The following is a 14,044-nucleotide window of genomic DNA, read 5'->3' as shown; positions in this document are numbered from 1 at the left end:
TATCTTCAATTTGTGCTCTCGCTTTTCCCATCATGCATCGCGCCGTCAGAGGGGCAGCAGTGACTCCCGTAGTTCGGACGAGTTGCCCACCCAGGGGGGCTACAGAGGACTTCATCCCTCCACCTCAGGAAGCGAGGAGGGGGTCCAGGACTTGTGTGAGGTCGGAGTCCATCCTCGGCTGAACACTCCCTCGATGGAGCAGCTGAGTGGGGCGCATTGCACAGGTACCAGAGTACGCATGGTGGTGGTACAGCATAAGAACATTACTATTCTTAATGATTTGCTGCTGACCATGAACAGTTTAAGTTATTTAAACAATCGACCGATGCTTTTCTTTTTCCTGTGTTATCTTTGAGAAACCCACAAACACCAGATGGCTGAGTTAGTTTTTGGTGGATGAATGTATTTTTAAAAGCGACCGGATACATTTATATCGCAGAATAACACAAGACTTTTAGTTAATAATAATAAATTTGTTTTCTTTCTCAGTGGCATTAACGAATAATCACAGATTCCCTCTGGAAACCGAGTCGATAAAAACTGAATGTGTTAGAAAATTATTTTGCCCCTGAAAAATATTCATGGAAACATGCTTGTTTGGCCAAGCAGGTGTGCCAAACATGGTTGTTTTTGGTTTGGTTTAGTCCAGGAGCCTCATTACAGTTTTAAGTTTTTCAGAGATTGGATTCTTCTGATCTTCCAATCACAAATCACAGGAGCTTCTGGGGTGTATCACTGAAGAAATGTGCAAATTAAAAAGGTGGTTTGATAGAAACAAATTATCTTTAAATTTAAACAAAACCAAATTCATGTTATTTGGGAACTGTAAAATGAACACTCAAGCAATAATACAGATAGACGGGGTGGACATTGCAAGGGTACATGAAAATAAATTTCTGGGGGTAATTATGGACGAAAAAATAACATGGAAACCTCACATAAAGCATGTTCGAAGCAAACCGTCACGGAGCATCTCAGTACTAAGTAAAGCAAAACACTTTCTGGACCACAAATCAATCCACATTCGTTACAATTCACTGATTTTAGAGATTTGGGGCAATACTTATAAATCTACAGTACAACCACTGTCGATTCTGCAAAAAAGAGCAATCAGGATAATTCATAACACTGGTTACAGAGAACACACTAACCCCTTATTCTCAAAATCAAAAATACTGAAACTCACTGATCTGGTAAGCTTCCAAACAGCACAAATCATGTATACAGCAACAAACAACATATTACCAGTAAATATTCAAGCATGTTTTTTTCCGAGCGAAGGGGGATATAATCTGAGGGGGGAACTGAATCTAAAACATCTGTATGCACGCTCAACTTTAAAAACCTTTTGCATTTCAATATGTGGAGTGAAACTGTGGAACAGACTAGCGGAGGAGCTCAGACAATGTCCAACCATGAGCAAATTCAAACAGCGGTACAAACAGATGGTATTTACAAGGTACAGGGAAGAAGACAAACACTAGGGTTCTCACATTTTGCCATACTTGTCATTTATTTTATTTTTACACAAGCAGTTATTGTGTTGTTTGTTGGTGATTGTTTGTTTTTGTTGAGAGTATTAAAAAAAACAAAAAAAACAGGATACACAGGAAGTAAGATAACCTATAGTACTAGGTACTAAGTGGAGAAGGGGTAGGAATTAATAAGCTAATGCTTCTTCCTACTCCTTTTCAAACATACAAAGGGTTTTAATGACTAGTGCTTCAAGTGTAATATATTTTTCACATGTTTGAAATAAAGCATTCATTCAATCATTCATTCATTCATTCATTCATTCATTCACAAAGGCAGCCCCTAAACTCACGGTTGTGTCAGGTCTTATCTCAGGGCCACAAACCTCAACTGAAGAAAAAACCCTAACCAGAACTGTGAACTTGATTCTTTGATCAGCACTTATCTTATCACACCTGTATCTGGGTTTAAAACCCTATATGATCATTTGTATCATTTGTATCAAGTAAATATGGTCTGTATTCAATCAATGCATAATTACTCAATGATTCATTCTTTATATTACAGTTAAACCATGTTACAAATGCGTGTATCAAATTCGATACTGCAGGTATATATGGTTCTTCATCCCTGAATGGTCATGTCACATTTTTGTAATGTAATCTACATCATGCCTACCACAATACAAACATACACTATTTTGCAAGCACTGCACCAGCAAACACATCTCACATGTCTACTGTGAAGGTGTAAGGTGCATCTTTGCCAGAACAAGGACAGAAACTGTTTTTGTGCCGACCACAAAGTGAAAAAAATAGGCTGTGAAATGTTCTATACTTTCAAAGTGTTATTTGCATTATTTGTTTTGTATCTAAAATCAACATTGTTGTGAGCAAAAAGTTGCCAAAAATGCCCAATGTATCAAATGTGATAAAAAAAAAATATCTCATAAACAAAATGATATAGCAAATGTTTTTAACTGATTTTTGTTCAAAGGTTTTATAATCATCTCAGTTCCAAAAAAGTAGAATTTTCTGGCAATTTTTTAATGTCAGCCTTTATAGGGTTAAAATGCACAAAAAACTCACCGTATCCAAAACAAAGGTTGTCCTGCTTTGCTTGTCACTGACTAGCGAGAATTTGAGTTCTGAAATGTGTTGATTTGAGGATGAAATGCTCAAAAATAGTTCAATATGTGGCTGCAGAATTAGTTGCATATTGGTGGAAAAGGGAAATATATGACTTGGTAATAAACACAAAGCTTTTTAACCGCGATATATAACCCCATTATCTAATTTAAATAATTATGTAAATGACAATCTGAGTGTTTTTCTTTTCCGTCAAACCTACTTTATGTAGAGAGTTGTTTTTAATCCAACAGTGAAGTGGTCCAACTGAATCCAATCATATTAAAATAATCCTTTCAGGGTTACCTTTCATCACGATCCTTATTATCGCTATCAGTGTTGTGTGACCCTCACTGGTATTTCACCACCACGATTTCATTAAGCCTCGACTTTGACATGACATTGATAGTATCGTTTAAATAAGACGAGGCTGTTTCTGAACGTCTCCGGAGCCGACACAGACACACAAGGACGTGTCTCATATTTCCACACAGTTGATTGACTTCCACTGCAATTAAAGCCGTGATAGATGAGGCCAGCGGCAACACAGACACACTGATGTTGATGAGTGACATGTTATGGCATGCTGATGGCTCATCGCATCTCGGTAACATGGCCGCAATCACTGGAGCAGATGGAGCCATTCAAGGCAAAGTCAGCTGTTCAACTGCACACAACATGACAGTTGTTGTAGACACACTGTCACCAACTCTTATCAAATGTTACCCTGAGGTGTAACCACAGATGTAGACATTGAAATAACACCAATTTTGGCCTGTGTCCTGACATCAAAATAATCTGTTTGGTCCTTATTTAACTGGAGAAGATGTTTAGCCGTGAGAACCACTGGGCCTATACCATCAGGTAAGGCAGATGTAAAATTGCGTGTCATCGGCATAGCAGGGGAGGCCATTATCATGTTTGTGGATGATAGAGCAGACAGACAAGAATGAGGCCTGGGACTCCGTTAGAAACACCAGAACAAACACCATCTAATCAGACCTTCTCAGGGGAAACAAAGTTGTCTCTTTAGGTAAAACATAAACGACCCCTAGTCCATCTTAGTCCTGTATCGTAGGCAACTGGACTTGTTTCAGTTTCTTAAAGAGGTTTCAGCTTTCATCCAACAGGCTCCTACAGTTCTAACTAGCTGGAGTTGCAGGCTTTTAAACTCTGTGTGGGAGTGTCCTTATAGAGTCGTTAAGGACATGTGTGGGCTCTGGGTTTCAGAGTTGTTAGGGCCTTCATGTGGGTTGCTAAGGCTAGGTGAGCTCAGGTGTGAATGGTTTTTATTTGAAGCTGTCTGTGGAGGAAACTCAGTACCTATTGTAGGTGGTACAGTACCCCATTTTTCCTAGCCTTTCTACAGAGGCTATAAAGAGATCATGATCATCGGTTTTGAGTCATGATACTGCTGAGTAACAGTTGGATCATCTTGCATTGAGGTTCTTCATGGTTTTTCTCTAAGTGTCAAATGTTGTATGAACATTAGAAGCGACAAAGCTGTATTAAACTATAACCTTCTCTTTTCAGATGGAGATGGAGGAAGTTGCAGCGGAGGTGGCGGCGGCGGGTCTTCACCCGTTTTCCACCTCCCAGCGGATTTCTTCCACCCAGCTGCCGCGGCTCATCCAGGCAGTCCTGGGAGCGGCGTTAGCCCAGGAGACAGGGGGCCGTCCAGGTTGGCTTCCCCTGCCTCCTGGGCCTCCCTCCGCTCACCCGGAGCCAACAGCAGGCCCCTGAGCTCGCAGGTATTATGGACAAACGAGCGGATTCATGTGTGTCTGTGTGCATGGATGGATGGATGGATGGACGAGGAAGGACCTGACATCAGTCTCTCTGTGCGACGCATGAGAGACGTGATGGAACAGAGTAAATACACGATTCCTAAGAGGACGTTCAGTGAACCAAAGTTGTCATCCATCAAAAACACTTCAGGTCGTCAGATGGGATTTGCCAAATGAGGTATAAGAACGAGCATGTAGTGCTAATATGGTGATGTGGGAGCTTGATTCTGCAATATGCCATCATATATAGGTAACAACAGTGCTAATCACTGACAAAGAAATGTGTATTTATTACAATCTGTCTGCAGTAAGTGAGCTGCAGCGTCTTCATCGTCTACAAAAGGTGACGGCGCTCAGAAATCAACGCGTCGCTGCGGAGAGGTTTGGTTAGATCTGAAACAGGAACCTTTTGTGGTTCATCTTTCAGAAGCTTTAAGGACATCGCAACGACTTGTAATCTTGCTCATCAGAGCTGAGAACACACAGATCATTGTATTACCAAATGGTGAACAAACGCACGACACCCTGACACATCCTCCATTGATGTCCTTCTGCGGTGTGAAACTCCGGTGAAATCATTTAGTATTAATTATAGTTAGGGATCACAATCTAACACCTCCCCTCCGTTGGCTCGAGCATGAAACAAACACGAGTGAAAAGACCCTTATTTTAGTTTCTGGTTCCTGGGTAACCATGGAGACGGATTTTCTCTTTCCCTCTCCTCTACCTGTTAGGTTTGTTTAGCTCGTGTCTGAGTGCCTCTGTGATCCTCAGCTGCTACAGTAATGCTCTGCAGCACTCAGCTAATTAGCCCGGCCAGCCTTGAGCCTGATACCGTCTCTGTGCACACTGTCATTCCTGGCTCACATTGTTCAGTCTCTCTCAAACCCTATTCCTGTATTTCTTCTCCGGCATCTTCTCTCTTTTGGTTCTTTTTCAGCCAATCTCTCCGTTTTCATAATATCTTACTCTGCCCTATGGTCTCATACACCCAACAACACCAACCATGCCAACAACGTTATACGAACCACTGGATTGGTTGCAGGTTGAACTTTGGTTTATTTTACAATTCTGTTGCACCAATACCTGCTTTAAACCTTATTTTAATTTACCAGGCTATGTTTTAAATCATTTCTTTAATATCTAAACCCAGATAAAAGTCTGCCCTTTTGCTTGATGTTTAGAAATGTCAGTTTCTTTCATCTGTAAAGGTGCTCTTTGAAAAACTTCGACAATGGTTGCATTGACAGGCTGCAGGGATGGAGAAAAAATGAGCACAGTTCCCAGAAAATATAAGAGAAGGACTCAACCCAGCGGAGTTTCAATCATTTTGTGTCTAAAGGCACAACATAATCAGAATATAATTCAAACTGAAGTATAAATATTACTCATGTGAAAATTCGGACTTTGTAGAAAACACGGTTTGCAAGCAAAATGGTATTTTGTTCCTTCGTTTCATTTTTTCTGGTCTCCAGAATAACAAGTTAATACCAGCTAGCAAACTTTGTACTACAGCTCTGTGTGAACGTCCTGTGGTTCACCCACACATGTGTTTTATTGCATCTGTTGGGGCGGGACAGGCGGCACAATTTGCATCTTGATAATTTACTGGTAACACCGTAGGTTTAATATTTCCGAACCACCACTCATCTTTTGCCTACTAAAGACTAATTGCTTCTTTTCATTGTCTTTCCAAACACCTCCCTCCTCTGTGTGCAGCACCCGTCCCACAGTGACTCCTCCCTGGCCACAGGTAGTTCAGAGGGCAGTCTGCAGACCACTCTAGAGGAAGGGCTCAGCTTCAGTGTCTCTCCACCTCGAGATCTGGATCTCCCCATGCCACTTCTCTGCCCCCTCCCCAGCCACACCTTACACCCCAAGGAGCAGGCCCCTGGAGACGAGGACCACCCTTTACTAAAGAGACGAAGTACTACTTTCAACCTCCAAGCCACCAGGGGGCACCAGAGAAGTCAAAGCAGCTGCGGTGGTGGCAGCACCAGCCCTGGCTGCCCCCGGCAGGACTCCATGGACCCCTCAGATGAGGACACGGGCACAGGGGCGGCTGGGGATGGCTGTCGCCAGAGCCTGAACAGCGAACACTTGTCAGAAACGCTGAACAGCCTCTCGCTGACATCGCTGCTCACCCCAGGCTCTCTGGCACCCCCGCCGGTAAAGAAATGTAACAGCACAGGCTCACTGGACCAAACCAATCTCTCTGCCCGGAGCAGAGACGGACGCCACTTTCACGGCATAGATGCTCATGGTAACCTGTCCACACCCTGGACGGAGGGAAGAGCGAGAGGTGAGGAAGAGGACAGTGACATCACAGACACAAGCTCCAGGAAAAATAGATGAAACACTTGTTGCCTCTCTGTAGTTGAACTCTTAACATTTGCATTTCTGGACCTTGAACAGAACAGGGAGAGACTTTTAATACAGTACATGTCCTGTGAACCCCCGATTCTGAAATCGTCTCTCGTCTTTGAATCGTCTGTTCTCGCTCTTTCCTCCTCGGATCTGGCTGGTCGGGATCAGTCATTTCTTAAAAAGATCACAGTTGCTTCTGAGTTATGACATCCCTTCTGTTCCACAGGATACGTGTTCGCTTTTTGAAGTGACTAAAATGACAAGGGGCTACGCCTTTTCGGATAACCAGGATTCAGCCTTGAAAGACGTGGAAGTCCTGGGCTTTACTTTTTGAGCCATCCTGAAATACAAAATATTTGGAAATCCGTCACAGAAACAGGCCTGATAATTACAGTGGCCAACAAACATTATCAAGGTGATGTTACTTCAATGAAACTGCTAATAAAAAAAATAAATCTATTTCAGAAACAGAACTTGCTTGACCCGACGTGCCCTCAACCGCTGTGCAAAAACAGTGTCATCAATATTGGACAGATGGCAAACTCTGAAGCTTCTTTTGAGGAAGATCTGAACTTTGTACAGGTTTGTTCTGTTTTGTTTTTTTTGTAATAACCATCGCTTACAGTAGCATCGAACAACCTTTTTTCCTCCTTAGCAGATTCGTTGGGCACCAGAAAATTGAAAGGTTGTATATTTTCTGTGTTCTTTTTCAGCTTCAGTGTATTGGAGTTGTGTGAATGTAGACATGTTTGTCTCCATTTGTCGGGGAGAGGGAGACCAAGACCAAGCAAAGGAGCCTGACTAGTCCAAAAACTGACGAGGGTGTCTTTGAATAGACAAATGGATATTTGACTGCTGCTGAAAATACATGTGGGTTGTCAGTGGACACGTTGGCCACTTTCAGAGTGGACTCTGTGCTTTCTACGTACCCATGAAAGGGCTAAAATGTATTGAGTGCAGACCTGGGCCAAATTGTACAACAAAAAAAGAAGCTTTTTATCCCCAAAATACTGTTCAAAAGTACTTTCAATGACTTTTCTGAAGGTAATAACACATACATATAAGACAGATCTGTCACGAAAAAGAACATTGACTTGAAAACTGGAGGTTGTAACACTCAGAAAACACTCAAAATCCCCCAAGAACAGAAATGAATTGGAAATGTGTTGATCATACCCAGCACATCAGACGACTTTGAGCACATTTACTTCGATGTTAAGTGGGTTGCAGTAATTCATACAGGTCAAAAGTTTACTTGTCAAGGCAGAGGGTAAACAAATATTCCAAAAAAAAAGAGTTTCAGTATAAAATGTATATTCAGATAACAGAAGAAGAAAGTTTGATGTCATCTGAGTTCTCCAAGTTGCAAAACGCCGACAGAGTCTCTGCTTCAAAGAGTTGCTTGTGTCTGATAGTTTAATATTTGAAGGTTAACCTGGAAACTTTTCAGCGAACAGCTCAATGAATCATAGGCGATGACAAAGAGAGATGCTCAAAGATGCATCAGCATGCTAACTACCCTGCTATTAGTCCTAATGCATGACCCTCTTTTACTCATGATAGCAGCGAGGCTGAAGAGATGGCGTTGTCAATATGTTGACCACTGCATCTTCCTTCCAGACTGAATTAACTCAACTTTTGAATGGCTTGCCATGAAACGTTGAGCATTGAGATTCTTTAACACCACCAGCAAATCAAAGTTTTCACTTATCTACTGAGATCAATCCACATACACTACATGGATTGGCACAAAACTTTGCACAGATATTCATGTTCCCCTTGGCATGAGTTGCAATAATAACTTTTGTGTCCACCTCCATTTTTCCTCCAGTGCCATCATTGTGTCCACATATCACTCAGTCTGATACTTTGGTTTATGAACAAAGAACCACAAATCTTATTTAATTTACGTCAACCTCAAATGTTCTTTTGTGTTTAGTGCTAATTTGCTTGTGATAGCATGTTAACACGAAATTCTAAGATGGTTCTACTAGTTACAATTGATATTATGAGCATGTTGCCGTACTAGCATGAGCATTTAGCGCAAAAGCACTGCTCTGCGCAGAATTGCTAGCATGGCTTGATCTTATTTACTTATACACTGGACCTGTAAATCAAATTCCAAGATGGCTTCAGAGGACATAATATAAATTCAAACTGGCTACAGTACAGTCCAGCTAAATCCACTGTTGTAACACTGGCTAGCATTAGCCTCATATCTTGTATTTTGAACAAATGAGGCTCTAATTTGGTAGCTTGACATAAAAAGAGTAGACTGTCAGACCAGTCTGCAGAATCAGGCTGAACTCAATGACATCAAACTGCCTTTATAACCCTCTTATTATTAATTATATCATTATTAAATAGCCCATATATCACTTTGACAGCAGATAATACTCTTCAGGTTGCCCTGCATATGTGTGTTAAACGCCGGGTTAGCGTTCTTGAATGTTCATATAAGGTCGGATTTCTGGGAAATCAGAAAATTCACAGGTTTTGTTTGCTGCATTAAACCCAAATGATTATTTGACTCAGGTCTGCTCGAGTGTAGCAAGAGTTTAGAAGAGACCTTATTGTATGGGAAGCAGCGTGGTCCAAAATAGTGTAACCTGTATCTTCGAGCACTTGTTTGTCAGACACTTTGACAAATTGTGATGACCCAGCATATAATATTAGTCATGTCACGATATTTCAAATCCAGAGCAGGCGAACCTCAGGTGGACCAAAATGCACTCACACACACACACCACACACTGCAGCACATATAACACACACACACACACACACACACACACACACACACACACACACTCATACATATCATACAAAGATGTCAATGTCACAACACTGCAGGACGATTCTGTAGTTGTTTGAGATGAGACAGAAGAAACCTCAGTCTTTATCTCTTCCTCTACTCTGTCTTCATTCCCTCCTTATTCTCATTCTATTGTATTATCTCCCTTCCGCAGGGAAGACGGAGCATTAAATAACTTACCCCCCCTCTATTCGAGATATGCAATATGCTACAGTAGATGTACAGTTAGATGTATGAGACTCGTATAGATATACTATATGGTGAGAGAAGATTATATTTATGAATTCATGTATTAAATAAAATGTCACCGAGATTCAAAAGGTCACTGAAAGGATGATGATGTATTCATGTATTCCAGCGCGTTGGAGAGTGTGTTTTCTCTTTTTCCCTCCATCATCCAGCCCGTTGGTTTTTTTTTTGTTCCTGCAAAATGCATGTGTTTTTTCTTTGTTTTTCTGTTTTCTTAAATGTCATTCTAGTGTCATATAAAAGTGAGATAGCTTTTCAACCTCTGGCTCCTGGAGTTTTTCTTTCACAACCAAGGTTTTTTTTTTTTACTTGCCAATACTGAGTGTTATTAAACAGTATCCATAATGGAATGGCTTCATACAGAAATATATGGGTAGTGATATCTCGCTTAATTAAATTGAGCTGATGAATAATCAGACTGAGGTTTTTAACCTTTCCTTGCATTAATTTTACAGAAAATGTACTCTTTACTTCACATGTTAAGTAACTCGTTTTTGCCTCGATGCAGTTTTCTTTCCGTAGTTGATGAAGTCCCTCCGACAGCACTTTCAGTCTCTTTGATAAGCCGTCTACCTTGAAAAAGAATAGAGCTCAATCTTAAACTAAGAGGCATTCATACGGCCAACAAATGCTCCGAGCAAGAAGAGCAACAAAACATTTATAGTGCCTTTTTTTACTTAGTTTTTCTTTTCTAACAGCTTTTATTCTTCGCTGCACTTTGACAATTATTGGTGAAGATTTAGGAGTAGAGATGCATCATTTCTTATTCATCACTGCGTACATGTAAATGGTTACTAACTGCAGATTTAAACACAAATGTGTTGCAGTATACAATTGTTGTCCTAGATGTCACATTTCGCCGATAAGATTTGTCCAACTCCTTTGTGCCAAAGAAGCGTCGGATCTTGACAGTGAATTGAGCAAAAATTCCCCTGTGCTGACTTGGATTTATGTTTTGTAATGAAACAAACGATTACCTGTGAATGGGATATTCAATGCATCTGACATTCCTGTTGTTGTTATCAGCCTGATGAGTTACAGGTTATGATAGAATAAGCTATTAAAAGTCAGTAGAGACAAATTTAAGGGAAGATGTTCAGGCTCTGGACAATATAAGCGGCAATAGGGGGGACTGGGGTAAGATGAGCCATTTTTCATATTTAGGATCACTACATCAAGGCAATCATTGTTTTGTCACTAACTAATATATCTGCATATAATTCAGGATGTTGTGCATCCCTTCAAACAAACAGAATGAGTGTAAACATGACTGTTTCGATAATATTGCATGTCCAAAAAAAGTGGTCTTGTGGCACAACTTACCCTGTGTATGGGGTAAGTTGAACATAGGAGCGGGATGAGTTTAGCCGTATCATAGGTTCTTGGTGTCCTTGCTGACAGTAAGGTCAGTTATGGACTAGTAACACATTTGAACAATCTGAACTGACACTCTCATCCTCTCATCATCCTTCCTTCCTCTATCATTCCTCTCTTCTCCATCTTCGTTAAACTCCTCTCTCCATCTTCCTCTCTTTCCATCTATCCCCATCTCTCCCTCAATCCATCCATCTCTCACCTCTGCTGGGTGGCTCAAGTCACCCCATAGCTACCATTTTGACTTTATTAGTCCCCACAGCTAAAATGGTGCACTTTTATCCTAGGTTTATGACCTCATGCTGTAGCTCATAGATACAGCAATTGATGTATAAAACAAATTTAAAATTATCTATTCTGGTCTAAACACAATTCTCATGAAACTTATGATAGACTGAATTCACTTTCAAGAGTAAAAAATGTTTTTTTGGAAATAAATGTAGAACCACTTTACCCATGTGGTTCTTACCTTCACAGACTCCATGAAATGATGCCTTCTTCTAAATATTTGGTCACATGATCAATGTTTTTTACCATTTCACAGCAACGAGGGGTTGCTCAACTTGACTCGACTTACCCCAGTCTCCCGTATGAGCAAGGATTCACAAAGAGGTATTCTTTTGTGGTTACATTGAGTAAATATTTTTTATTGTCAAGCTTTTCTGATTTTGCAAGAGTAACTAACAGGCTGGAATTTGGATCGGTCACTTGAGCAGCTCCCTGTTGCTTATGCATAGAATAACTGACTGCAGGTGAAATCATCCCCGCTTCACTGTTTGGCATCTTTTTCACCCTCTAATAGCCGGTTTTGGTCTCCACAAATTGTACCCAGGTGTCCGTAAAAATAGCCAGTGGTGAGTCTCGAACTGCTGTTGGCCTTGTTGTCCAAACCTTTGACGCATCTGTGGGTTGATTCGATCAAATGCATGGACTGCTTCTCTTCTCTGCACCTTCCGGTTATTTTGACTTTAAATGGGGGGCCACACTAAAACACTGTCAACTGTCTACCACTTGTGATGCTTGCAGATATTCACTCTGAACTGGATCAAAGCAGAGACAGAAGTTCGGCGAGCATGGATTAGAAGTGTGACTTGTAATTTTGGAGACGTTTATCGATCCCCAGCAAATCGCTGTCTGTAGTAAGCGACACAGACTTTTGATTCTTGGATACAAACCTCCTCTCACTGGATTAAAATGAAACCACTTTGAAGACGAGTCTGTTTTTTTACCTCCCGTGTTGTTTGGCTTCAGCTCGGCAAACAGATGCCTCGGCTGGCATTGTGCTGTCACAGCGGCCCAACACACAATGTGAAATCTCTGCAGTCTTTTTCTGATGTGCTCAGTCTGAGGGAATCCTGGGAAATAATCTCTCTGTCAAATATTTGAACATTGTCAACAATAGATTTGGGCTCTGCTTCAGATTTAATCCTTTTTTTTTTTCTGTACCCACCCAGAAAAAACTCTGGTTGCTTTGTAGCACTGCTGGATTTTTAAAACCCCTGTAGCTTGTTTTGGCTGGTGGAGTGCAGGCGCCGTTAGATGAAGGGAAGGAGACTGTTTTTTAGGAATGTTTCTAAATAATTTTTTTTCAGGAGCATAAAAGCTTCGACCCAGGCAATGTTTATCACAAAGGAGGCTGTGAGTGACCCTTTATAATGCTACTCATTTGATTAGTGTTTGATCTGGTTGTTACCGGGGAGTTTCAAACACCAAATACTATCTCTGGTTCTGCACGCTTGATGTTAATTTGATTATTCTCTCATGTCTTCAAAGCGATATAATTGTTTGACAGAGAAAACACTTTTTACTGTTTTTGTAAGCTGTTTGCGGTCATGCTAGTTTAATGACTCCATGATGACATGACCATGTCGGGGCTGTCAGGTGGTTGTTCTGTTCGCCGCCTTTGGTCCAGACCGCAAGATCTGAGCAACCCCTGACATCTGCATGGTCTCCAGAGGATGAACCTGACTTACTTTGGACATCCCTTTATTTGATTTCTTTAAAACCACCATTTTGTTGACAATTGGTGTTTTAAAGTAAAATGTCTCAGCTACAGTTGGATGGAATGCTATGAAATTTGGTACAGATGTTCATGAGCTCCAGAGGATGAACACTGAAAACTTGGTCAATCCATCCAAGCGCTATATCGTTGGTAACTGGACTTGTTGCCTTCGATACAGCACTTAGATTTACCCTGACCTGGATGACTGGATGACACCTCCATCAGCATGTTGTTCAGTCTAGTGTTTTCATCATCAGTTCAAAATTGTAATTCTAGTTCATCAGTTTATGACCAAAGAGTTGCAAAACTCACACTTCCATCAGCGTCATCCGAAATTGTAAGCATGCTAGCGTCATTGAAGAAAGGTTGTGAAAATTGCAAAAAAGCTGTACCCACACCAATCAGCTGGTATTTTCTCACCGATACGCTGAAAGTTTACACATCACTGTTATATGGTCTGGTTAGGTTAAGGCACTAAAACCTCTTGGTTATGGTTAGAAAAATATGAAGTTTTGGCTTACAGCACCTGGTTCCATCACCTCAAACACAGCTGGAAAGAGTCCAGGTGTCTTGTCAAGAACATCTGGTTTTGTTGCCTCTAATACAGCTGACAAACCTCCCTGGCACGGCTGCACCAGACAGCAAGACGACGCACATTTTATTTCATTTACAGTGTGAAAAGAAATCACCTCCCTGCTCTTCCTTCTATGTTACTTCCATGCGATTATTCTCTTCTCTGTCTTTTTTTTTCCTATTTAACCCGCCTCCCATCCCTCCATCCATCGCCCGTTAGACTCAAATCCACATTAAGCGCCTCCACTCTTCCCTCTGATGCCATTCGCTCCCTTTC

The 14,044-nt window shown here is 41.1% G+C and overlaps 1 protein-coding gene across 2 annotated transcripts in view; it reads left to right on the top strand.

Annotated features, from left to right (window-relative positions):
* Positions 1–12,402, top strand: part of cacna1ib (calcium voltage-gated channel subunit alpha1 Ib) — a 232,969-nt gene extending 220,567 nt beyond the window's left edge. For both annotated transcript variants that reach the window (XM_030431025.1, XM_030431017.1), the window contains exons 36-38: positions 50–224; positions 4,134–4,351; positions 6,107–12,402. In XM_030431025.1, coding sequence (XP_030286885.1) covers positions 50–224; positions 4,134–4,351; positions 6,107–6,742 — 1,029 coding nt within the window. In that variant the 3' untranslated portion in view covers positions 6,743–12,402. The remainder of the gene's footprint in view (positions 1–49; positions 225–4,133; positions 4,352–6,106) is intronic.
* The last annotated feature ends 1,642 nt before the right edge of the window (positions 12,403–14,044 follow it).

Source organism: Sparus aurata, chromosome 1 (genome assembly GCF_900880675.1).
Source record: "Sparus aurata chromosome 1, fSpaAur1.1, whole genome shotgun sequence".
Lineage (NCBI taxonomy): Eukaryota > Metazoa > Chordata > Actinopteri > Spariformes > Sparidae > Sparus > Sparus aurata.
Note: the sequence above shows the minus strand (reverse complement) of the source record. Positions and strands in the feature narration are given on the sequence as shown.